The following is a 26,907-nucleotide window of genomic DNA, read 5'->3' on the forward strand; positions in this document are numbered from 1 at the left end:
ATGATAGATTTATTGATAGTTGCATTCCAATATAATTGTTTTTCATTTAATCCTTTGTATTTATTTTATGCTCTTAAACATATTTTTTCAGAGGGAGCCAAAGTTCTCTATAGCATACTAGTACAGAAATGGCCAAGAATCTTGTTGTGTAAGATAGTGAAATGTCATTTTTTTTTGAGACTCTGTGCAGTGCTAGGCTTTTAGAGGGGTCTACACATCTAAACGTCTTTCAGAATACCCTTCACATTCCACCTCTTATTCATTTGGGAGAGGATTTTTTTTTCCTCTCAGTTCATCCACCCAACAGTCCAAACATTCAAATATATGGGGCCATTCTCATTCAAACCATCACAGGTTTGCTGTCCATAAAGATTATAGTCTCGGCTTATTGTGCTGTCTAGTAAAGGAGCTAAACTCTTGAAAAGGGAAAGACTGATGATGGGTTTTGAGGTCTACACACTTTACAGAGCTATGCACATTTCCAGTGTTTCTGAAGGTCCTAGACAGCTTCAGTTATAGAAGTGGGAATGATTTTGAACTTGATGACTTAAGCTTTGGGACACACATACTGTGCGTTTCAGCATGGAGGGCACTAAGAAAGAAATCACACTGTTTGTCAAACATCGGTGCTGGTCTTCTGCAAGAGCTGTATGAACTTAAACATGTCGTACCCATCCTTCCAACCCCAGGACTGTGTTTTAGATTGAAGCATAATTACACATTTAACTCAATCTGACAGTTTCTCAAATGTCCTCTATGGAGGGGATGGGGCATTATTTCCTAAGCCCTAGGAAATTTATCTCTGAGAGTCAGAATGAAGTCAACCAAAGAAGTGTAATAATAAAACCAAGATGCTGGTGGGAAAGTCTTTTGCAATCATTTTGGAACAATGTGTACAGTATTTTTAAAGGCTTTAAGGCTTCATGGGAACATACTATTAATAAGAATAAAAATCACCTTATTTCTTTTCATCAGAGAACAAGCATGGGAGTTTCGAACTCCTTAAATATAAGACCTAAGATTGTTCTGTGTCTATAATACACACATTTTTTTTTTAAAAATCACTCCTTAAACTGTTTTCTGTGGCTATCTTACTTATTTCATTGTTAGTAAATACTCTACACTTTGTAAGAATGGAAATATGAGTTGCCCGAGAAATTTATTTGGTCAACAGACTCAGTAAACCATTTATCAGCGAGAAACAATAAGAAAGTTTGGTAGAAACTGTATTTGTTTTGGTGTGTTTTCCAGGGTACTGTGCTCATTGTTGACTCTATCCCTGCTCTCCTGGGCCTTTTTGTTAGTTCTTGAGAAACTTGACAGTGCCTTAAATATTGTCAAACCCTCATTCCTGGTGTCCGGTACATGGGAGTTTGTCACCAGAATTTATTATCTGATTGAAAGAATATTATTATTAGAGCCAGGTAAGAGAGGACTTTCATTCCCAGTTTACTGTTCAAGTGGTTTAGTTAAAGGGATCAAATATTGGCCCCTCTGTCTAGATTACTCCTGAGGTTGTGTCTACAGATTAGAGGTAGTACCAGTGGTACCAGAAAGCAAGCTCCTTCCCCTTTCTCCTCACTGTTGCATTGTGAGGACATCTTTTCTTCCATTTTCCAGTACAGCAATGATGCTCTGAATAACTGATAGTCAAGAAAGGACACATTATGGTTTCCATAGCTGTCTATATCCACTTTACTGCCCAGCACTGTTCAAAGCAATGTTCATTTAATTGTTCTATTTTTGTCAGTAGTGACAAAAATAGTAGTGAGGATTGAACCCAGGGCCTTAAGCTAGGTCAGTGATCTACTACTGAGGTGCACCTTTTTTCCTTTTTTCTAATTTTTCTTTTTTGGTAGGGTCCCATTAAGTGGCCCAGGCTGACCTTGGCATCTCTCGTAACCCAGTCAGGCTTTGAGCTTTCAATTCTCCTGCTTCAGTCTCCAGAGTATTTGGGATTACAGACCTGTACCACCAGACTTGACTCAGTCACTTAATTGAGTGAATATGTTATTTGGATTTCTGCTATTTGCTTAACTCCGATATGCATTTTGTCCCTTATCAAATTCTTCTGATGGGAGGAATCGAAGTATTCTGAACCAAGATAAGAACTGTGTGGATGATAGCATGGTTAACCATGTGCTGCAATAAAGTGACAGTATCTTAGATAATTGTTGTCTCATCAAAGTTCAACATGGCGACTTGTGACCTTACTGATAAGATACCACCTTCACAGGATTGGCTTAACTTGACACTGTGTGGCAGTCATTTCTGAAAGAGTAACTTCCCCCTTTACTCTGCTGTGGAGGTGAGAGACAAGCGGGTAGAGTGTAGCTGGATGATGTAATTCCAAGATAGCTGGACCCAGTGAGCAGCAGAGAAACTTTGCCCCCAAAGTATACTTTTGATTCAATAAGTTAATGTAAATATTAAACTAGGTAAACTGCTATAAAAAACTAAACTAGAGTAGCAGGTTCCAGCTCTGTCATTTAACTGCACCTCATGTTATCATAATATTGATTACATGTTATCAATATTAGTAAAGAACTATAATAATAAGACTGCATCTTTCAGTCCCTTTAAGCAAATATCCTTTTACTCTCTTGTGCTAAAAATTAACCAACCCTGGATATTAGTGGCCAAATTTCTTATTTAATAGTTTATGCTCCTTTACATTTGTTTTATAAATGATATAGTTTTTAAGTCTAAAAATGATAAACAGTAACGCTAAATTTATGTCTGCTTCCTATTATATCCAGTGCTAAGAATTTTTTGAGCCTGCATATTAAAAAGGGTTCAAGACTCATTGGCTAATATTCCCTTAGCATTTATTTTGCGATTAGCATTTGTTTAATGTCATGAAGAAATCTGCTTCTGTAGAATGAAGATCTCCCTGAGGTGGAGGACAACTGAACTATGGTGTTAATACTGTTTGTCCAAGCCACGGGTCCCAATGTGCCCTTGCTGGATTATGTTAACAGCATTTGTACAGATCAATGTTATTGCAGTCATGGTCACATGGTTATCCAAAGCATCACAATTTTAGAACTACTTGTTTAAAAAATATGTCTATTCAATATATTTATAAAATAATTTAAAAAATGATCTTATAAGGAAATCATTCCCCAGGTAAATATAATATTCTGCCATCTGCGAAGGGAGAGTATAGTGAGATATCCACCCTGCCCACACCTGTTAAACTGACGGGCGTGGTCACAGGTGCAGAGTGATGGGGAAACCTAGGTCTGGGGTCCCGGACCTCAGCTTACTCTCTTGCTTCCTGGTCTAGTTGTGGAGAGCACCAGGGTGACAGGGTGGCATCTGTGGAGCAGGGACCTGCAGTGGTTATCTGTTTCATGTGTAAGTGAATTCTCCCTGAATAAACCTCACTTAACCTATGCTGAGTCCAGTGAATCTTAATTCCCATGCTTTAGGAGAAGAAGCCATTAGAAGAACTTTAGTTTTAGAGAGTCCATTTTTTTTTTTTTTTTGTTAATCATGAAAAAGATACTACCATATGACTGAAATGAAAATATGTTCATATCTGCATGTCCCACCATTAAATTAAGTCCCAGATACTCTAGAAATAAAGCACTAGTGTTTTGTCACACTGAATAAACTAAAAAGCTTAGCACTTGTGTGGATGAGACTAATGAGCTACTTAGAAACTGTCTGGGCACCACAGTTGACTTGTGATACTGTCTGTTTGCCCTGGAGCCCTGTGGATGGCCAATGGCCAGCTCAGCATAGGATGAATTTTCTTTTTAGTCCTTATACATTCCAGTTGCAATTTTCTTGATGACTCGTAGCTTTATTAGTTTAGAAATTAGTCAACTAGATGATGCCATTTGCTCTTAAGGGGTTAATAACTGCCACTCGGACAGCTCTTCACATGTGACTGGCACCTTTCATGAACTGTGTGGGAAGAGGTGCTTTGAGAAGCAGCTCTGATATGAATACATTTGTTACCCCCTCCTTTGGGCTGTGTCTCCACTAAGCCTGACTCAGAGCAGGGACTGTTATGATGGGGAAGATCCCCTGAAAGCACACAGAGAGGTCAAGTGAGACAGTCCTGTGTTAGTGATTTATGGAGTAGTTACCGGGCCTCAGCCCCAGAGAGACCCTGGAGAAGCATTGTGGATGGAACACATTTGGGAACTGGCCCATGGAAGGCTGAAGTGACTATAAGATTTAGCTAGCAGCAAGTCCACTCCTCATTGTTCAGGGCCACTCTTTTGAGGTTTATTGCTCAGAACCACCAGCACCTTGTGTGTGAACATATCCAGCTCTGTAGCTGGTAACACTGTCTGGAAAGAGTCACATTTCAGACACAATCTCCCGATGGCCTCCGAGACAGGGCAAGGATGGCCTGGCGGAGCCACTGTAGCACCTGCTATGTGCCCCCTTTATAAATGAGAAGAGTGAGTTTTCAAGAGGCTGTGTGACTAGCCTGTGTGAGAGCAAGAATAGGCCACTGGGGGAACCTTCCAGAGCAAATATTCTTCTGTTTAATCAATGAACTAATTTCTGATAAGATTTCAGGCTGACATGGACTCAGACTGGCCTCCAACTTTCAGTGATCCTCTTGCCTCAGCTTCTCAAATGCTGAAATAACCTAGATTCCATGCCCAGGTCAGGGCATATGCTCTTAACTGTTGCGAACATGGGAAGCCCCAGGTGTTCTATAACCCAAAACCCTTGGGCAGACCACTTGGATAAGTTTCCCTTATTTTGCATCTTCTCTGTTATCATTTGTAGTCTCGATAGCAGGATGTTTGCCATGGGCAGACCAGCTGGATTGGATCCTCTGTCTCAGACCTCTTGCTGTAACTATCCAGCTGTGCCTTCTTCTTGCAGGCATTAGATTCAGCATCACCGGGGTAGGCATTGTCTTAGAAAGAAATTACAGTGTTTTATGCCTAGTGCCAAAGATGTGAAGACACTTTTAAACTGGCCAAGTGTATGGAAACCATGCCAAGCATGCACAATTAAATTCTGGTGCTTAGAATTTTTTTTCCTGGATTATATCAATGTAGGAGGCTTTGCCATTAAAACTGAAGCTGGCCTAATCTAGTTAAATATTCCTTGTAAGCCAGAATTCTTTATCTTCTTTTGAAGGGATGGGTGATAAAACTACTTGCATGCATGGAAACAATGTCCACTGAGGTTTCACGGATGTTTTACCTGAGAGACACTTGTCTAGATTTTCTCTACCTCATAGAAAGAACTGGATAGGAAAAGCAGTGTTTTGTTCTCCACTCCTGTCTTCAAGCGTGAAGTCTCTCCCCAGCAACCCTCTCCAAATTTACTGAAAACAAGAAAGCAGTTCCTGGGGAAGAGGCTCAGGTACGTTATGGTACAGAAACAGCTCTGGGTCAGGGCCACTGGTCTCTTGAAGATCAGATGCTTTTTAATTCTGACTCTCAGAATCCATAGTCTCTTTAGATATAGCTGGAGTCAAAAGCAAGTCCAAGTGTCCATTCTTTCCTTCTATTTGCTCAAATGTGAGATAACTGTCTGACCATGTTAGCATCTTTTTTCTGCAGACTCATTTAGTACTCCCTGCCCACACTGGCTCTCAGCAAGGACCAGGGAAACCCACATACACCCCTACATTGAAAGTTTGCTGAATGCAGACCAACAGCTAACTTGTTAAGGATTATAGTCCTCTGCTGCCTTCCATGAACACCTCAGACACTCCCAGAGTAAATCTTATCTAACTCTTGCTTATATTTCTTGTTTCACTAATGTTCTATGTGCAAGACTGTAGGAGGAGAAAAGAGATAAGAGTTAAACACATGGGAGGAAGAGAGAATTTATTTTATAACTAAGATGTAGTGGCATTATACACTGCATAAATACAGAGATAACTCCAAGGGCATGGTTAACCACTGCCCTGTGATCACACAGACTCTGCTTTCCTTTCCTCTTCACTTTGTAGTTTTAAGTTTAAAATATAAGATTTGATCAGCTGATGGGATGTAGCCAAGATGGTAGAGTGCTTTTCTAGCACCCAGGAAACTCTGAGTTTGATCCCAACATCACATAAACTGAACATAGTGGGACCCATCTGTAATCCCAGCACTTGAAAACAGAAGGATCAGAAGTTCAAGGTCATCCTCTGCTGAATAGTGAATTTGAGGTCATCCTGGGGTACATGAGAAGGACCTTGTCTCTAATTAATTAAAAAAAAATTGACAAGACAAACTGTCTTGACATGCTGTCTACTTGGCAAAATCATTAACTAAGATGAAAAAAAAATAAGAAGAAAATATGAATTTACAAGGAAATAGAAGTTCATGGTAAAACCATTATGAAAAGGGTTCCAGGTGGGTGAAGTCACTGACCCCAGTATTTCCACACTGAGGCTGGCAGATCACTGCATTCTAGCCAGGGCTATGTGGTAACGACCCTGCCTCAAGAAAACACACGCAAGTAGGAATATGCGAGGCCATTTAAGGGAGGGAGTATGATGCTTAGACCATGGTAGCACATATGGAGGGCCTTAGCTTTTGTTCTCACTTCACATCCATTTTTGATTAATCACATTAATTAAGTGATATTCATCATCACACCATTTTAAGTGTAGAAGCAAGTTCAGGGAGCCTTAAAATGCCCCTTCTAGCTCAGCCTGCATAATTACGCTGAATGAATGGTCATTCAAAAGGCAAGAGGGTAACATATAGAAAAGCCAAAGGCAAATGCTGGCAAGACCCATTCAAGAACTGGACAGACAGAGATGTTCAAATTGGACTTGAGGTCTTACAGGAGAATATTTAGCTGTGTCCAGAAAAGGTGGAAGGCCTAAAATCTTTGCCCGATATTTGCTTTAGGGCAGCTTCCAGACCACTAGTACTGTTTTCCCAGGGGAAGGTATGCAGGACAGACAAAGCGAATATCAGAGTGCTTGGTTAGCTGAGCTGTCCTGGTGGTGGAGATGGATGACTGAAAACCCTGATACTCTAGATCGCATTATCAGAGAGGCCAGCAGGGCTTAGACTCTACACTGACATGGATATGATAGCACATTGACTCACTACTCTGTCCTCAGGCTTTGACAGTCTCTTTTGTAATGGCCCAGATAGTTCTGATATGCCGGTGAAAGCAATTGCTGGGTTTTAAATATGGTGGTGCTCTAGTTGCAAAGGAAAAAAAAAATCAAATGTTGGCTTCTTGTCTTACACATTTTAACAGATTCTGAGTCCATTTTCTACATTATACTAGCTCCTGTATTAACTTTCTGTGTAATAACTTCTCTTACCAGTGACAGTGATGTATGAGTTAGCTCTTTTGGGAGTCTTGAAGTAAAACGGCTCATGGCTAGATTCTAGAACAATACTGAGTACTATACCAACATCTCAACTTCCCCAAGAATTCCTTAGACCTCCCAGAATCTCACAGTCCATGCAGCTTCTCCAAGATCTATGTCATCATTTAAATTTAATTTAACTAACCTAAAATGAAATGAAGTCTTTAATTCTACAGTAACCACCCTCCATGGGATCAGTGGTGACAAATGGCTGGTGACAATTGCTCAGCAACACTGCTGTGCATCATGTCATCGTTGTGGTGAGTGCTTGTGCCCTGAGCTAGGCCATTTCACAGGTGTCTCATTCACACCATCTTTTTATCAATCAGTACATAGCCCACGTTCCTCACTCTAAAACACCTCTACTCACAAGTGAATACTGCAAATTCCCCTGTATCTGATAAGGCAATAAAGCAGTAACAGTATTCAAGAAGCTGGGAAGCTCAGAGCTTGGGAGTGTTGGGAATCTCATGTCCTCCAGAGGAGGGGCAGCTGCTACAGGAGGCCACAGCCCTTCCTCAGAAGTCCCTGTGTTTATTTCTCTAAGCATCTTCCCTGTTATCAAATATTTGTCTTACCCAAGGCACCAAATGTGCTGCACCAAGTAAATACACTAGAGGAGCTGCTTTTGCTTTTATTATTGATTTCTATGCTCTATGTGCTTTCGAGCTACTGACTGGTTTTCACTGAGGTGGAGGAACGCGGACACAGACGTTACTGAAGCTTAGAGCCTTCTCTGCTTATTGTGAAAACAGAAGGAAGTCATGCATACTACAGTGATTAAGACACCATGCATGGAAACTTCAGTGGTGGTCATGGCACTGGTAATGACAACCAGGAAGTTCTGAGGCAGGAGACTGTGTACCTGAAGCTGGGATGTTTATTTGCTCCGTTATCTAATGTAAAAATTTTCTAACTTATTTAGAACTGAGCTCTTGCTGAAGTCAGAGGAGCAGCAGAAAATGATGGCCAATTTTGATAGAGAAAACAAAACTATCTTTATATAAATTCCCAACATTTTGAATGTAGAAAGAGAACCTCGGGTTGTAAAATGTTTCCAGTACTTTTACTGATAGAACTGAGAAGAAATGCAAGCTCTTCTCACTTCTTGCTCTGGTCATATCTTTTACCACAGCCCTTGTGATCTCAGGAGCTCCTTAACTCTTCCCTGAAAACCTGAGCCGTCAGGATGCCTGGGGTCCCTTCTAATGCTTCTTGAATACAATGCTTTAAGACAGTTATCAACCCATTAAGAATACTTACTATGCTTTGATGACATAAATGGCTCAAGATGTCTATGGTAGTGAATTGGAAATGATAATTACTCCATATGAAGTAAGGACATAGCTGTTTTGTTTGGAAGGAAAAAAACATAAAACAAAACAAGAAGTAATTTTTTTGTGCAGTAAATTTTTTTTGTTTTATTCATTAAAGAAATAAATATACTTATTACAAAACTCTGTGAAATACTTACAAAAATTTTTAGAGAAAAATTTACCCCAGGCCAGGTGTGGGTGGCTCATGCTTTTAATCCCAGCACTTGGGAGGCAGAGGCAGGCAGATCTTTGTGAGTTGGAGGCCAGCCTGGTCTACAGAGCAAGTTCCAGGACAGGCTCCAAAGCAATACAGAGAAACCCTGTCTCGAAAAAAACAAACAAACAAAAAAAAACAAAGCAAAACAAGCAAACAAACAAAGAAAAAAATTCACCCCAAATACTATGTTTGAAGGAAAACATTTTATTTACTTTTTAATATTTTTCTATACATATACTGTTTTATGTGTTCATATTGTTGATAATGCTTAGAAGCCTAAATATTTACTTGAATATGAATATTTCCCTCCTATAATATAATTTCTAGAATTCTAGAATTTTTCCTCATAGCAGAGAGTGATTGTTGATTACATTTCCTTAGGCTATTGATCATCCCTATTTAGCATTTTATTTATTATATTTTAGGACAGGGTCTGCTGTATTCCAGGCTACCCTCAAACTCAAGGATGATCTTGAATTTCTTTTATTAAATTATTTTTTTCCAGACAAAGCTTTGGCTGTCCTGAAACTCACTTTGTAGACTAGGCTGGCCTGGAATTCACAGAGATCCATCTGACTCTGCCTCTCAAGTGTTAGGATTAGAGGTGTGCAGCACCATGCCCAGTTTTATGTAGTGCCAATGATCAAACTTAGGGTTTCATACATCCTTGGCAAGCATTTTACCAACTGAGCTACATCCTAACCTACTATTTCCTCTTTTAAGTTCTCTTAATCCATACAATACTCTGATACAATGAAAGAACTTCTCTGTCTCAGAATTTAATGACCACAGCATAGGCAGACCCAAGAAGGAAGAAAAGAAAAACACAGGTATTGGAGGAAGATGAAAAGAAGTTTTGTGGAGTGGGAAATGGCACACTCTAATCCCCATGAATAGAGCATGTACTGTACCATCTCATCACCATGCTGGGCTAATCCCAGTGGGAGAAAAAAAGTACTTCTATGCAATCTGTGTAGAGATTAAAAACCTTTGGAGCCTTTGAAAGTACCCTCAAGGCAAGCACAGTGTATTAGTTAAGAATATATAATCTGAAACCAGAGGCACATTGATCTGTCACTTAAAGCAGTGAAACCCTAAACCTTATGTAGCCTTTCCTTCTTCTTTTGTAAAACAGGGTAAATAACTAACAGGACTGGCTCCTTGGGTTGTTGTGACCATGAAACAACAGCAAATGTACACTGCCTCGAGTGGTGTCCAGTGCATCTGTTAAGTCAGACTTTAAAAGTACTTGGCATTGCACATAATGACATCAGAATCACTACCGAATACACACATGCCTAATGTCAGGGAGAAATACATATGCAGACTCTGTCCAATACACATGCTTTACACAAGTCAAGGGCAGATGTCAAAGGTAATTTTCAAAGAAGTAAAACCCAACGAAGGAAGTCAATATACAATGACTGTCTTTGTTACTTTTCTATTGCTGTGACAAAACTCCATAATAAAGGTAACGTAAAAAAGAAAGCTTTTAATTTGGGGGCTCATGGTTCTATAACAATGGTTCTCAACCTTCCTAATGCTGTGACCCTTTAATACAGTTCCTCATGGTGTGGTGACTCCCAAACCATGAAATTATATTCATTGGTACTTCAAAATTACAATTTTGTTTCTGCTATGAATCATAACGTAAATATATGATATGCAGAATATCTGGTATGTGACCCCCAAAGGAGCCGTGACCCACAGGTTAAGAACTGTGGTTCTAGAAGGTTAGCGTCTATGACCATTATGGCCAGGAGCACAGCAAGAGGCAGGCAGGCAAGCATGGTGCTGGAGCAGTAGCTCAAATGTTGAGACAACAGCCTTGAGAAAGAGAGAACTCCCACCATAATGCATGGCTTTTGAAACCTCAAAGCCTACCTGCTATGACACACCTCCTCCAACTCAGCCACACCTCCTAATCTTTCCCAAATAGTTCCACAGACTGCTGTCCAAGTATCCAAATAGGTGTGCTGTTCTCATTCAGACTACCACAGACTAATATCAAAGATGGCGATTAACTCATTCCTTAAAGAAGCAAAAATGTATTATAACAAAAGAAGCACATGACAGGCATGTGCACGGGCAGCATGTGGGAGTGAATTTGCAAGCAGCGGCCATGCTGGCCCCTTGTGCAATGTAGAGGTGATTCCTTTTTTTTTTTTAATTTATTTATTTTTCTTATTTTACATATCGATCCCAGTACTCTCTCCCTCCCTCCCTCTCTCACTCCCTCCCATGCTCCCTGACCACCCTCCTATCCCATCCCCCCCTACTCCACAGGGAGGGTGATGCCTTCCAGGAGGGGTCAACAAAATCTGTCAAGTCATTTGGAGTAGGGACTAGGCCCTCCGTCCTGTCTGTAGAAGCAAAACCCTGTGCTTCTCTGTGAACTAAAACTTTGTGACTTGCTGTCATCTATTTACTACAGAACTAGATCATAGGTCAAAGGGAAAATGCAGACCCCTGTAGCATCAGATTATCTGTGAAATGAATCTTTTCATCTGTTTCAAAAACTTGACAAGTTTTGCCTGATTCAGGGACATATATGGCCAATTATGTTGAGTTAACTAACACATTAACAGAGCACAGTGGGAATCTTAGCCTCAGCACTTACCAGCTAGCTGTAGGAAATCAAGTCAACTCTTTGAGTGTCAGCCCTTTTCTGGGGGAGGGGGGTGCGGTAATGGTATCTGACTCTAATGAGGATGGAATCACATGACTGAAGTTCCTGTGTGACTCAACCAGTCAATGAGCAGGGACTATTGTGAACTTCATCATGACTAACAGAGCCAGCTCAGGAATAATCGCTCAGATTTGCTTTTTCTACACTCAACACCCCAGGTAGAGGCTTCATCCAGTAAGAGGAAAAGCCCAGGGGAAGCATGGGGCATGCCTCCCACAGGGGACATGGAGGATGTCATCCTGATTAGAGAAAGAAGGTGCCATGGAGAGAGTCCTGAGAGGGTACAGGGTGGATAATGTCCACATCTGGAAGAGTTCTGGGATCCCCACCTTCTGGTCTGGCTTGACAGGATAGTACTCAACTCTGAACGTAACCGTTTCCTAGGCCTTAGCCTGACCCTGTTGACTCAGCTCTGGCAGTTGACAGCTTGTGTTGTCCTGTCACCCAGATGCTGGCTGAGCACACTGAAGTGGAAGAATGACTTTTGCAGCATAAGTAAAAGGCCTTTTGTTTTGAATTTTCTATCAAGTTTCAGGTATGATTGATAATAATTGTATATATTGAAGGTAGACAAAATGATGTTAGGACCTATACTCTCTTGAACAATTTCATGTATGCAGTCCTTTAACTTTACTGTGCTGTTCATTAGCTCTCTAGAACTTTTTCATCTTAAACTGAAATTTGGGCCCTGTGACTAAAGTCTTGTTTCTGCCATGCTCTGATCTCTGTAATCCACAACCTATTCCTGCTCCCATAAGTTCAAATACTTCAGATTCTACATGTAAGTGACAGCATGATGAATCTTACTTCCTATGTCTGATTTATTTCACTTAGGAGAATGTCCTGTAGGTGTATATGAGCTTCAAATGGCAGGATTTCCCTGGTCAAGTTATAACCTTGAGGCATAGGGATAATATGAAATAAGGGTTGGCAGCCAGTGTGCTAGGCAGCTTACAACGAAAATGAGGTGAGGTTGGAGGCAGGAGGGAGTTGGCGGCATAAATTGGTGGCATAATTTTGGCCCACGGTAGCAAGGATGGGGCCTTCATTAGAGTGATGTAACTTAATTATTTTGTTCTTTCTAGGCAGAGTGTAAAATCCTTAAGGGACAGGCAAGGTGTTTGGAAACTAGTGTTCATTCCCCATGAGGTACTTGGTAATGGCTCACTTGCTGAACTGATGCTTAAGATGATCCGTAGGGACATGGCAGCATATGCCACCTCTACCCCAGAGTTGGCCTCTTTTCAGCAAGTTGCATTGGTTCAAGTCCCAACTGTGCTAGCATCCTTCGAAGGGCTAATTAAGACACCTGGCTCATGTGGGAATTGTTGTCTGGAAATTAAAAATTAAAGTACACCCCAGTTCCTAGACTCAGTTGGCCCAATGGAAGACTTGCCAGGATTAGTTATACCCTTAACCAGAATTGTTTATTCCCAACTGTTGTCTTGGTTGGCTTCACAAGGAGACTGAGTGATCCTTCAGTGCCTCACTTGCTTTTATCAAACTACAGATGTCTTTAAAAGGAGATTTTCATTTCAAGTATTTTAATTTGGGGTATGATCCAACTTCTAGTAAAAAAAACCCCACAAACTCTATTTCATCTTTTTAGATTACATAATAATTAAAATGTTTGCTCACCACATAATTAAAAGATGTCAAGTTCCCAGGTGACTTTCTCAACTTGAGACTGTACACACGCCCATGAAAGGTTTGTATACATGTGTATTAACATTCAGTAGTGGATAATTTCATGTAGTATTGGTGTCCTGGTTACTTTTCTGTTGCTGGGACAAAACCCCATGAGCAAAGCAATTTGTCGGAAAATGTGTTTTATTGAGTTTACGGCGTCAGAAGAATAGAGTCCACATGTTAGAGCAAAGGAGTGGTGAGAGGAACAGCTATGAGCTCACATCTTGTCATGAACCATTTATTGAATCCACATGAATACCTTTTGCATGTGTTTCATAATTGATGTCTTCATAAATGTAAGATGGTTCATTGTTTTTAAAATTCTGCATTACTTACTCTCCATGTCACCCTTCCCCAGGTTTTAGGAAAAAAGCCTGCACTTCCGGATGGGGACAATGACGACGATGCCGTGGCAGACATAACTAACAGGAAGATGGCGAAGCTCTACATGGTGAGTCTGCTGGGGTGGGATTCTGAGTTCAACACTGGAGAGACTGTCTCTACTACAGTGGGAAACTTGTCTTGCCCTCATAGAGAATTTTTACATGCATGTCTTAAAATGTTCACTTCTATAGCTTTTTGTTCTTTTCATTCATGACAACATAGTGCCTGCTGTAACTTACACAATAGTGCATAGTTATCTGTTAGTTTGTAATAGTTTGATATAATATAGCTGATAAAATGTTTCCTTTGTAGAATAAAACATCTTGTAAGCTTTTTCTTATAAATTCTTGGTAAGATTGTAAAATCTTGATCTTTAGAATATCCTTGCAGTCCCAAGAGTGCTTCCTTTGTTCCAGGAGGGTGAAATCTCCAGTCAGGCAGCAGGAAGGAGTTGGGTGGAACCCTCCCTAAACAGGCACTGGCTGACCTACTGGCAGAGGAGGTGTGGGGAGGTACAAGGAGAGGAAGGAGGAACAAAGTGGTCTTATTTGGTGATTACTCAGGTTTCTTCCAACAATAGAATTTTTAATCTACTCTTGGTGAAATGGACAAAAGTCACAAAACACAGCAGTGAAGGAGACTGAGGATGAGTCTTCATGTTCCCCTCCCCTTTCTTACAGGTTCCTAAGCAAGTGATTTAGAGCAGGTGGTAACCTCCCTGCACAATTCAGTGATTTTCCCCTTTCAACAAGAAGAAAAACAAACAAACAAACAAACACATTTTGGTAGTCTCTAACGAACTTTCTTACTTTTTTTTTATGTTATTTTGAGATTAGGTTTCTTGTTGTAGTCCTGGATGTCCTGGAACTCACTATGCAAACCAGGATGGCCTGGAATTCACAGAGAGTTACCTGCCTCAGCCTACTGAGTGCTGGGATTAAAGGTGTGCACCAACACACCTGGTCCCTTTAAGGAACTTTCTAGTTTACAGCTTCATAGGTCTGAATGAAGATTAATTACTATTTTTATGTAATATAACTTCCTTTTTACAAAGGGGAAGTGGCTTCCTTTCTTTGTAGGTGATACAGAAAATATGTTTTGATAATCATATCTTCTAAATACTGACATTTTTGACACGATTCATACAGACATTGTTAACTAGTTTGTGGCTTCATTACTCTTTTTACAGTCTAAAAGATGTCATTTACTTCTCACCACTGATCAAAACTCTTTTCCCTCTTGGACAGCATTATGTATGAATTAAATATTAATCTTGAGCCATGGCTCCCTCTAGTGGGGCTATAGTATATTTTACAATTTAATCTGTATAATCTTGGAAATCATTTGGGGCCGAATAAGACCGGGAAGCCAAGTCACTGTGGGCACTTTCTAAATGTACAGAATGTAAACTCTCATTGTCAATACAAAACTTGTTTACTGATTGAATCTGGGTCTGAAGCCTTCATATTTAACAAATATGCAGCCAATCATCCAACAGCCCACAAGCTGACTGTTGAAAACCAGTGTGTTGTAAATGTTCATAAATAAATAGCACCTCCAACTCCATACAGCTACCTACAAAACCTTCTTAAAAGCTTTATCTCCATCTGTGATTGAAAACAGTTTACCTTGAATGTTTTCTCAAAGCATTGTTAAACTTCAGGACTGAGATGGAATAATCTGCAACCATAAACTGCACTCTGTGGATGCTGCCCCCTTGCGGTGGCTACACTGGCAGGGACCCAGTGACTGGAGCCTAAACGAGTTTATGCTTAGCTTTGTGTGTGCAGGCAATGAGTGTAGGATCATCACCTCTTGAAAAGGTTGCTCCAAAATTTAAAATAGATGATCATAGAACAAAAGAGCTTTTGAGCACTGTGAGAGCCCTTACATGGTGCGATTATCACCACCCTGGTTTTCTGATGTTTTAGAGATGGTGTCAAAATTTAACTTTCTGTTAGCAGTTCTTCTGCCTCTAAGAGTCTTTTTACAAAAGTGTTTGGGATACAGGTGGGCTCAGGAATGCTCTGTCTCCTTATCTCGAGGACAGATTTGCTATCTGCATCACAAGGCTCATGTTCTCAAAGTTTGCAGTCCACTTTCACTGCATCCATAGAGTGGGTGACCATCACCATGGCACAATTTTAGAATGCTTGTTTCTTCCCAAAATTAAATCACTGAGTTTGTGGTTTTTCTGTTAGGTTTCAGATGCAAGTGGGTCCATGAAAGTGACTCTGGTGGCAGAAGAAAACCCCTTCTCCATGGCAATGCTGCTTTCTGAAGAATGCTTCATCTTGGACCATGGTACTGCAAAACAAATTTTTGTATGGAAAGGTAAGAGATGTCATTGATATGTTTGCCATATTTCATGCTCACACATATGCTCTTTTCCCAGGAGGGAAAAGAAAACATCCCGATTTCAAAAAAAAAAAAAAAAAAAAAAAAAGCATCCCCCTTGAGATACAGTTTGTAAATATCTCACCCAAGATGCAGCTAGTCAAATATTTGGAACTATTCAGCAAAGGTTAGGCAGCTAAGGAAAGCATTTGAGTAACAGAAATATATATTGTTAAATGTACTATCAATTGCTGTGATATTAAATGTATTTAACGTGCAGGGAATTTTGCCATTTCCCATGCTATATTTAAACTAAATTATAGCTGTGTTTATTTATTTATTTATTTATTTATTTATTTATTTATTGGTATGCAGTACTTATATAGTATATTCTCATCCAAGGAGGAAGCAGCTGAACCCTGTTTGGATTCCGTGGTCAGATGAGATTGGCCATGTTCAGGGTGGTATGGCCATGTACAATGCAGTGTGACTACACTTCTGTAATTATCTCTTTATTTTTCATTTTAGGTAAAAATGCTAACCCACAGGAGAGGAAGACTGCAATGAAGACAGCTGAGGAGTTCCTACGGAAAATGAATTATTCTACCAATACTCAAGTATGTGTGAAAAGAAATCACTGGGAAAACCATCAAGACTTAAGAGTCATGATGTCTCCACAAAGCTCATGAAAAGTTTGTTTCAAAGTAGTGCGTGTGTGAGGGCATGCGTGCATGTGAGCATGCGTGTGTGTGCGTATGTGTGTGTGTGTGTGAGAGACATATCTCTTTTTGTGGGGAACATTTTGCAGAAAGTAGAATCAGACTATAGGGCTACCCAGAGCTGGGGATGGGTGGGAGAGTGCTTTCCCAGTGTGTGAAACCCTGAACTCCATTTCCAGTATTGCATGCAACTGGCTGTGTAGCAGTACACACCTGTAATATCAGCCCTCAGTAGGTGCTAGCAGGGGGCTCACTTCAAGGCCATTCTCAGCAATGTAGGGTGTTTGAGGCCAGCCTGGGTTACATGAAACCTTGTCTCAAAAAATAATAATAATAACTTGCCTAACCACTCCTCAGACCATTGGGAAGACTTGGGTAACATCCTCATCATATTTGGTTTCCGCTGGATCAACTCAGACATTAACTAGCTAATCTTTTTCTCCATATTTATCCTGGCACAAATATACAGTAGGATAGTTTCTTTCTACTCAAATCTCTTGTGAACTTAAGGGGAACAAACATTTATGTAGTGGTATCACAGGAAATCTTCTCATCTTTGCTTTGTCATTCAACTTTAGCCGCAATGATGTTAGTTGTGAGAAAAACCTAGGTTGAATTACTGTAGCTGCACGAACCTACAAAGTTACAGGCATAGTCACAGAAACAAGGACAGTATTTTTTCATTATTTCCTTCTTTCTCATACTGTGGATATTTTCCCCTGTCACCTATTTTCTCATTAATTATTATTTTGAATTGCAGATTCAGGTTCTTCCTGAAGGCGGTGAAACACCAATTTTCAAACAGTTCTTTAAGGACTGGAAAGATAAAGACCAGAGCGATGGCTTTGGGAAGGTCTACATCACAGAGAAAGTGGCTCACATACAGCAGATTCCATTTGATGCCTCCAAACTGCACAGTTCTCCGCAGATGGCAGCCCAGCACAATATGGTGGACGATGGCTCTGGCACGGTGGAGGTATTTTTATGTCTCTCTCTTTCTGTTTGTGCTTTTATCAGGCCTCTTTGTGGCAGTTTCTGGGAGGGGCAATACAACTTTGACAATCTATAAATCCTTTTAAAAGGTGGATTTTACTTAGTAAGGCGATTGACCGAAGACTACACCAAGTGGTGAGGAGTACAGCCAGGGAGCTGTTGCTGGGCTCTAGGCCCATTTGTACATGAACATGTTGACCTTAAGGTGGTGGTAGGTGCAACAGCTCTTTCTACCAGAAAGCCTGTGTCTGGGGCTGTACTCAGAATGTACCATCCATTTCTTTCTCCTCCTACCCGTTGGAAGTATCCAGGAAATAAAATGAGCTAAAAGCAGACCTCTTCTGAGCATTCAACTTGAGTGTATTGATTATACCAATTTAGATCAAAATGGCTAGAACTCTGTTTCCTAATTGTTTAAAAAAACTCAAATCTCTTCAAACTCAGTCCACTCTCCAATTATATAACTTAATGAGGACTGGATGACGTAATCTCTCCTCTAAATGTCTTCATGGCCCTCTAGCCTTACTGAAGGTGTCCCACCTTGCTGGCACCTTCAGGATTGGAGCCGTGGTCTCCTCTTGTCATCTTAAGTACCCCTATTCTTCCATGAACTATTGTCAGTCAGTCCCTTTCCTAGCAACTCCATCCAGTAAGAGCACCGCCTCTCCTGAGGAGTCATCCATCAGCACTGAAGACGCCTGTCCCATCAGCACTGAAGATGCTTGTCTTGTTGCTTGAAGATGATACTCTTCACAGAATTTACCACATAAGAATCATAGAATGCCTATTTACTAACAGATTTCTCCTTGACCTTCCATCAGTTTTTTTGAGGACAACAGTTAAATACTTCATATCTACATTCCTAGGTCTTATTACAATGCTTGACCCAAGTATAGTTGCTACATCTAGGGATTACATTTTCCTCTTTTCAAAGAACTGGAGTATGATGCTAAGCTGGGAGTGGGAAATGACAATACCATAAATGTTCTGATGTCATCAAAGGGGATCAACTTCCTGGTAGCAACCCCTCCTGCTTGGGTATCCTCTCTGGAGTGTGGCATAGGCAGCTTGGATAGGATGCACTTGAGCAGCTGGAGCTCCTCAGCATGTGCTGTGCTTACAGTGCGGTCTTCAGCTCTGGCCACAGATTGTCTGAGAAGGTCTCCTATACCACACTAGAGATGCTAAACTCTGTGGCTCTGTTTAGGCTCTTGACAATGGTGGGTCTGTGTTGCTGAGCCTTCTACTCTCTAGAGGGATGGTGCAGTGATGCTTCTTCTAAGTCCCTCACTGTTCCTCCCGATTCCTCACTCCACAGTGTAAAGCCAGTACTGCACTGCTCCTCCCCAGCACACATGTGGGAGGAATTGTGCCATACACATGTACACAATACAGTGTCTGGTGGCCTCTTGCTCACTTGCCACTTCACAAGTGATGAAAATATTTTATTCTAATGTTGAAGCACATTTCTGGGTTGAATCGTACATAGTTTTTATTGTAGTAATGCCATAATTATTTTCATGATTTCAATCACACACACACACACACACACACACACACACAGAGAGAGAGAGAGAGAGAGAGAGAGAGAGAGAGAGAGAGAGAGAGAGAGAGAACTACTGGGCATGGTGGCACAAGCCCATAATATTTTCACTTATTAGGCTAAGACAGAAGAGTCATGAGTTAAAGATCAACCTGGGATACATAGGGAAATCCTGTCTCAAAACAAAATGACAACAAAATTTAAAATCAAAACAATCAACAGTAAAATTCTCAGAATTGAGTAAATATTGAGGAGGAAGCAAAAGAAGTAGAAATTTAAAAGCCACAAAGTTGTTGGATTCATTGATCTCGCTTTTGCTTGATTATAAACTGGTTGGAAAAGTAACTTGAACATTGCTTGATAATGAGTAACTATTTATAGTTTATGAATATCGTTTAGGTCAGTGAACTTGTAAGAGTTTATGTCTACTCTGTGCTTTTCAGATCTGGCGCGTAGAGAACAGTGGTAGAGTCCAGATTGACCCAAACTCCTATGGCGAGTTCTATGGTGGCGACTGCTACATTATCCTCTACACTTATCCCAGAGGACAGATCATCTACACATGGTGAGTCCTTTTGGAGCTCAGGTGCCACAGATCATGCTACAAATGACTGAACTCTATGTTGTGTGAGACAGAACCCTCCCTTGATCACATCAGACATCTAGTACTCAGATCATATGTGCTTTGGGGACAATGTCCCCAAAAAACAGGCATTAAACAGACATGACTACTTAGCAAAGTCATATAAGGGGTTAAGGCATGGTTTCTTTAAAATGGAGATGGAAATATTCACTGTATGCATTTCTAGAAACCCACAGGGAAATCTAGGGTTAGTATTTAACAGACTACCTGTAGCTTTGATTGTTCTGGACATGTTGAACCATTTGCTTCCTTTTGATATTTTACCATATCTCAGGCCTTTTTTTTTTGAAGTGGTTGCATGAGAGGCTGTTGAAAGGTTAACTACAAGCCAGTGTAATTTGCTTACATTCCTCAAGGCAAGGAGCAAATGCTACAAGAGATGAGCTGACCATGTCTGCATTCCTGACTGTTCAGTTGGATCGATCTCTTGGAGGACAGGCTGTGCAGGTTGGTATACTTCACCTTCCAAACATGCAATTCCAGGTTTTTATAGCCCCCCTTCCAATGAAATCTCACTTCCCACATTCAAAGGGGTTTTGAAATTTTTATGCTGACTTCTTTTTAGTTTTGAAAATCATGTATTTCATAACACGTTAGTTATCTCATATTCTGGAGACAAGAAAGTCACCAATGGTAAAAAAAAATATCAACAAACTAATAATTTCAGTTCAAGAAGAAAGCAGAGGGGCTTGTCTCTTTAAAACCCACCATATGTCGCAGTCATTTGACATATGAACAGTTATAACAGACAGGACTATGTGTTGATATGTGCACATCTTAACTCTGAGACTGTGAAAATGTTACTTTACGAAGAAAAGAATTAAAATTGAAGGCAGATCATAATTGTTCACCATTTGACCTCAAGTTAGGGAGATGATCTAGGATTACTGCATGATGCAAAGCATCATCAGGGTCCCTAGGAGTCAACTAGTGATGCAGGCAGAGTGAGAAGGATGCCGTGTGATGAAGACTCCATGAACAACTGCTGACTTTAGGGGACAAAGAGACCCAGGAGGGAAATACAGGCAACCTCTGGGAGCTGAACAAGGCAAGGAAAAGAATACATCCTAGAGTTCCTGTGTGTCTTAGCCACTGTTCTATTGCTGTGAAGAAACACCACGACCAAGGCATCTAGTCTATGATCATCATGGTGGGAGCATGGCAGAAGACAGCAGGCATGGCCCTGGATCAGGCAGCAGACAGAGTGAGACTGGACCTGAAATGAGCTTTTGAAACCCCAACGACCACCCCCAGGGACACACCTCCTCCAACAAGGGTACACATCTTAATTATTCCCGAAGAGTTCACTAACAGGGGACCAAGCATTCAAATATATAAACCTGTGGGGGCCATCCTCATTCAAATATCCATACTGCCACTAACCAGTTTCTAGCCTAGTTACTAAACTAGATTTTAACCCAGTGACTAAATTAGGGAAATAACTTGTAGACTGAAGCGCCGCATGTAGATGGAAGTTTCTGTCCCGCCTAGTCCCACAGTCCTTTAGTCCCAAATAAACACACAGAGGCTTATATTAATTACAAATTATTGGGCTGATAGCTTGGGTTTTTTATTGGCTAGCTCTTTCTTAATTATTAACCAATTTTTTTCTTATTAATCTGTGTTTCTCCATGTGGTCTTGGCTTACTGGAGAATGCCTGGGCATCCCATCTTCCCATTAGTTACATGGGATCTCTTGACCCCACCTACCACCTTTCTCTATCCATGTTTGGATTTCCCACCTAGCTAAACCTTGCCTGTCCATTGGTGGAAACAGCTTTATTCATCAACAAATAAGAGAAACATATATTCACAGCATACAGAAGGACATCCCCCATCAATAACTCACTTTGAATTTCTGGCCTTTAGAAGTAGAAGATGATGAATTTCTGTATGATAAATTGCTACAGTAGCAACAAGAAAAGACACAGCACAGAGCAAGCACAACTGAATAATTTTAAGTTACCTACAGGTAAAAATATGGAACAATATTTTGTACATTGTCAATCATAGAAATCCATAAAGTATGGTTCATACAGGCAAGCTGAAATCAACCTTGACAGAGGCATAGATCCATATTTTCCCACTTAGGGACCAGAAACTTGCTTGAAACCAAGTTTGTTGGCCAAAAATGAGGGAAGTGTCAGGGGAGGGAAAAGAAGGACAAAAGTTGGCAGGGAGGGGAGGAACCAAAGGAAAGGGGGAAAGGGGAGAGATGGCAAAAGGAAAAAGACACAAGGAAGAGAGGAGATTTGAGGGGGGCAGAAATGGATTCTGAATTTGTTGTTTCTGAAAATGACTGAATACACATACACACACACACACACACACACACACACACACACACACACACTGTGTCTATGAGAGGGGGCAACAGCTAATGTTTGACAGTAAGTAGACAGTATCAGTAAGTAGTTATCAGTAGGTAGATTTCTCTGCTGTGTCTAAGAAGTTGTTTCTGGTGGGTTTCAATATCAACATTCTTTCTTCAAGTTCTGCTTCCCCCCCTTATGCTGGAGTATCGGCCACCCTCAGGGCTGTTGTTAGTAAACCACAGGAGATGTGTGGGTTTTGCCTGTTTAGTTTCTTCCTCTCTGCCTGCAGAGGATCTGTCTACTCTTGTTACCTGAACACAGTGACACTTGCTTGTTCCTAGCTGGAGACCTCTGTTTCTCTCTCTCTTTTTCCTTTCTCTCTATAATCAGGTTGCTTACCCTACCACCTGGCTGTATTCCCTGGTAGGTTTGGGGGATGCCATTTGTTGCCATGTGCTGGGGAAAACATCTTCTAGACAGTTCCATTGGCCTGTTTATGACAGTCCTGATTCAACATCATGAAGTGTTCTCTTCACAGGGATGTGTCAGATTAGCTACCTCATGTCTGATGTCAGGTGAGCTCAGGTTCTCAGAGGCAGAAAAGGTTGGTTTGGTTTGGTTTGGTTTTGTCCAGGACAGATGCGGGACTATGTACAGTGAAACTCTGTCTTGAAAAACCAAACAACAACAAAAAGATTTTTTCAAAGCTTTATAAGTGTGTGGGTTTGTTTTCAAGTGTAAAAATTAAGCAGAGAGATGATCCAGATACTTTAGATAATAAGATGGGGATATGGAGGCTAAACTTGGTCCTTAGCTGCTTTCTTTCCATCTTGTTATGAATTAATAGATACATAAATCAAGCTGGTTTTATGTTTAAAGGGCACATTAACCATGTTTATATAAAAACTGATTAACAAAATTGTTGACTTATTTAGGTGTATGCAGCTCCATCAAGTATTTCATTCATTGGAATATAATATTTATAGTAAGAAGAGATGTCACCTTCGTCGTGTAGTTGAGCTTATAGTTATTTCTCACAAACGATTCAAAATGTTTGCAATTACATATAGTGCTCAAGATTTCACAGTACAATATGATATCCAATTTGTGAATTTCTGGGAATTAGCCCGTTGAATCCTACAGTTGATGAAATACTATTTCTTATTGTGTCACTAGATGGCAGTTGTTCACAACAATTACTTTTCAATAGCTGAATTTCGGCTCTATTCTTGTAATTTTGGAGGAATATCTTGGCAGTATTTAAGCAACTTATTACACAATTTAACCCACCATTTTCCCTGTCTAATCTCCGTTGGAGGAAAGTATGGACCTTAATCAGTGTCCCTTCCTCATGTTGGCAATTGCCAGTTTTTGAAGGTTATGTGACGTAGTAGTAGGGGTTTTCAGTACTCCCTCCCACACTTACCAAACTGTGCGACCACACTGGAAGTAGCTGCTCACCCATTTGTATGTGGACTTGTTGAACCATATCTAGGAAGCCAGATATTTTCAGTATTCCCCAGGCCCCTATAACTGGGCATGCTTCTCAATTCCCATTTGCCTGGCTGCTGGAAGCTTTTCATACTTCTGTTCCCCTGCTGTGTGCTCCCAGGTCCGTGTCTCTCAAGGCAAAGAGCCTGCTCACCTGCTGAGTTTGTTCAAAAACAAACCACTCATTATTTATCAAAATGGAACATCCAGGAAAGAGGGGCAGGCACCTGCTCCCCCTACCCGCCTCTTTCAAGTCCGGAGGAACCTGGCATCTATCACCAGAATTGTGGAGGTAAGGCTAAGCACTCTTTGAATATGCTCCAGGAATGAACTTTTCAACACCCCTGGCCATTAGGAATATTAACCTGTACACACTGGCAAGTAAATGCCCTTTACTTCTAGAAGAAGGGTCATTGGATGCGAGGGCAGCTTGGTTTTTCAGCTGCACTGAACCCAAACAAATGAGTTTTGAGACTATCACAGCCAGTAAATCTGGCAAGGGAAGGAGGCAGCCAAGGCTCTGTCTTGAAAGGTCTGGGGTAGAAGGATTATGAGGCATGGCCAAACGGCCTTGAAACCTGGGGATATCTAAGAATAAGGCCCTTTGAACATGACAATCTGGCCACACCCTAGTAATCTGCACACCTTGAATTCTGGTCACCATTGAAATCCAGGTCTCTCCCATCACTCCATCGCTCTGTGTCTCCCCAGATCTGGAGATGTTCCTAACCCCATTCAGTTTCCATGAGCCATTCAGCGAGCTCTGAGAATTCAGCCAGTCTTTCCTTGGTCCACTAGACCTCTCTGAGACTCCTGCCCATCACTGGCTGTCCTCTGAGGACTGACTCCACCAATCCCCTTCAATGGAAACTGTGATTCCTCAGTACCCATTCACTAGGACTCCTACCCCTTCCCCCACCCCCATGGGACTGGGCAAGGTAGTCTCCTTGTTCCCTCAGGCCCCTCTGATTTCCCCTCTTCTTGTGGTGCCCCCGCCCCCACTTTCCTACCAAAGCAGCTCCTCGGCCCTGTGGCCCCTCCCTTATATCACTCTTCTGCTGTTACCTGCGGAGAAGCTGGTCCTTCCCTGGCATTGTGATGGCTTCAGCCATGGTCTCTGCCACTTTCATTCTGTCTTTCTTCTTCCAACAATCTCCTCCTGCGCATCGCTTCCTCACTCCCAGAGGGAATATAAAGGTCATCACCACAGATTACCGGATCTGCTTTCCCGAAATGTCATGAACTACATCTGTACATAGATGTTATTGTCTCTTCTGGGTTATGGAATAATTAAAAATTTTCTGCATATTTGTATTTTTAAAAGTAGTTCATATACTACTAACTTATATGAAAGTGATGAAGTGTTTTATGTTAATATCAACGTTACCCATAAATTACATATCTTATAGTGATTTGCTAAATTGGCTAATAAATGCTTATTATATACAACAAAAATGTAGGGCTTTTAACCAAAGCAAATTGCTCTAGCCCCCGTTCTACTCCTCTGTGTAATGTCCCCTCTCTGGTTTTGCTTAGACTCTTCCTTTGATTTCAGTTTCCCATGCATACCCTGTACTTACAGTTCTTCCTGACTTGCAGGCAGGAGAGCCCCATGCATATTCTCTATTTGCAGTTTATCCTGACTGCAGGTGCAATCTCCTTCCTCATATCCATGACTAACTTATTCTTGTACCCTGGGTCATTTACTTTGAAACCAGGAGATGTGTTTGAGAGCAAATTCTTTAGAAACTGTCTCTTGCTTTCTCCAGATTTTCTATGTGTCCATCAGTTTTGTCCTTCCAAGAGCACAAATCCTCAGTGGCCTGAATAAGGAAAGCCAGGTGAAGGGAACAACGCCTTCGAAGGCCACTTTTCTGATTGTTTTTCTTAATCTGCTGCAGGAATTCTCCGCCACCACCAACTTAAACTATTTATTGAGCATATTTTTCTGATTAGGTGACTTTGTCACCACATTTCCTGAGTGTTCTTCTAAAATGCTAGACACCCCTCTAGAGCAGTTTTCCTGAGGTTTACTCTGTCTGGCCTCTAGCCATGTCAAGTGTTCCAGGCCAAAGTGATCTTATGTGGTCAATCATTTAAATTTTGTTCTCCATATTGATCTCATAGGACTCTGGGCACAGATTCTCATGTATTTAACCACAACTATTTTCTAAAAATCCATTGTACTGACATAGAGTTCTCTTGGATGCTCATTTGATTTTATATGGAAGAGCCAATCATAATGTCCCACTTGGGCTCACTTTGGCAGCACACCTACTAAAATTGGAATGATGCAGACAAGATTAGCATAGAGTTTCACTGTTGACCTCTTTGTCTCTTCCAGAGTTGGTGTTTCTTTAAGAGGCATCCTCAGCTGAACTCAATGTACCACCCCATTTCTCTACAGCATCCTGGATCAGCCTTTACCTCTCCAGGTTCTCTGACACATCAGTCATGATGACTTTATGTCACCGTCTATCTTGCCTCTTGGAAAGTTGATGCTTCCTAAACTCTTCTCCAGTCTCACACCAATCTGGACCCTGGCTTCTTTTTACCTTTCTTTGCATTCCTGGCTATTTCTTCTGCATTAAAAAAGGAAACAAATAGATAGGAAATCTGAAGTCCTGAAATCCAGACCTGGTTTCTATCATTCTCCATCATCTCACCTGATGATCTCCTTGCTTGGTTCAGGAGGCCTCATTCCTGCTGAAAGAGGACAATTGTATTTCTCCCAAATGCTACCAATTTCCAGAGCTTGCCTTTTAACCTCCAGTAGCCGTTCATTTTCCCTCAAGTTTTCTCTCTAGGTCAGACCCTTACAAACTGGCAAAATCCATCTCTCCTGCAGCAGATGCCTTGATCTGGACAGTTCAGTGAGGTGGGCGGAGCAGCATCATTTGGCACAGTGTATCATCCCTGCCTTCTTGACGTGCTCTTGACTGTAGTCTCAGTTGTCCACACTCCCATTTTCCTCATCCCTCTTCGTTTGCTCTGTCTCAGTCTGGCTTACTGGTTGTTCCTGGTCTTCTTGGGAGTGAAATCATACTCAGCTCCACAATTACTTAGAAAATCATGCACAGCTATATGACTGTACATCCAGACTGCTTATCACAGATGTGGTCACAATGTTAATCAAACCACAAAGTTCTAGGTCCAAGCCTATCCTAGCATGCTTATGATCATGGCCAGGCCAGAGACTGCATGGATCTTGTCCCGAGGCTTCTATAGGCCACACCCACAAGTTAGTGTCTAATCCATCTGA

At 41.1% G+C, this 26,907-nt stretch overlaps 1 protein-coding gene across 1 annotated transcript in view; it reads left to right on the forward strand.

Annotated features, from left to right (window-relative positions):
• The window catches only part of Scin (scinderin), a 69,760-nt gene that overhangs the window by 29,979 nt on the left and 12,874 nt on the right, over nt 1–26,907 (forward strand). The window contains exons 5-11 of the mRNA XM_051175072.1: nt 13,579–13,671; nt 15,806–15,938; nt 16,470–16,558; nt 17,421–17,636; nt 19,640–19,761; nt 20,196–20,286; nt 23,767–23,937. Coding sequence (XP_051031029.1) covers nt 13,579–13,671; nt 15,806–15,938; nt 16,470–16,558; nt 17,421–17,636; nt 19,640–19,761; nt 20,196–20,286; nt 23,767–23,937 — 915 coding nt within the window. The remainder of the gene's footprint in view (nt 1–13,578; nt 13,672–15,805; nt 15,939–16,469; nt 16,559–17,420; nt 17,637–19,639; nt 19,762–20,195; nt 20,287–23,766; nt 23,938–26,907) is intronic.

This window comes from Phodopus roborovskii, unplaced genomic scaffold (genome assembly GCF_943737965.1).
Source record: "Phodopus roborovskii unplaced genomic scaffold, PHOROB, whole genome shotgun sequence".
Taxonomy (NCBI): domain Eukaryota; kingdom Metazoa; phylum Chordata; class Mammalia; order Rodentia; family Cricetidae; genus Phodopus; species Phodopus roborovskii.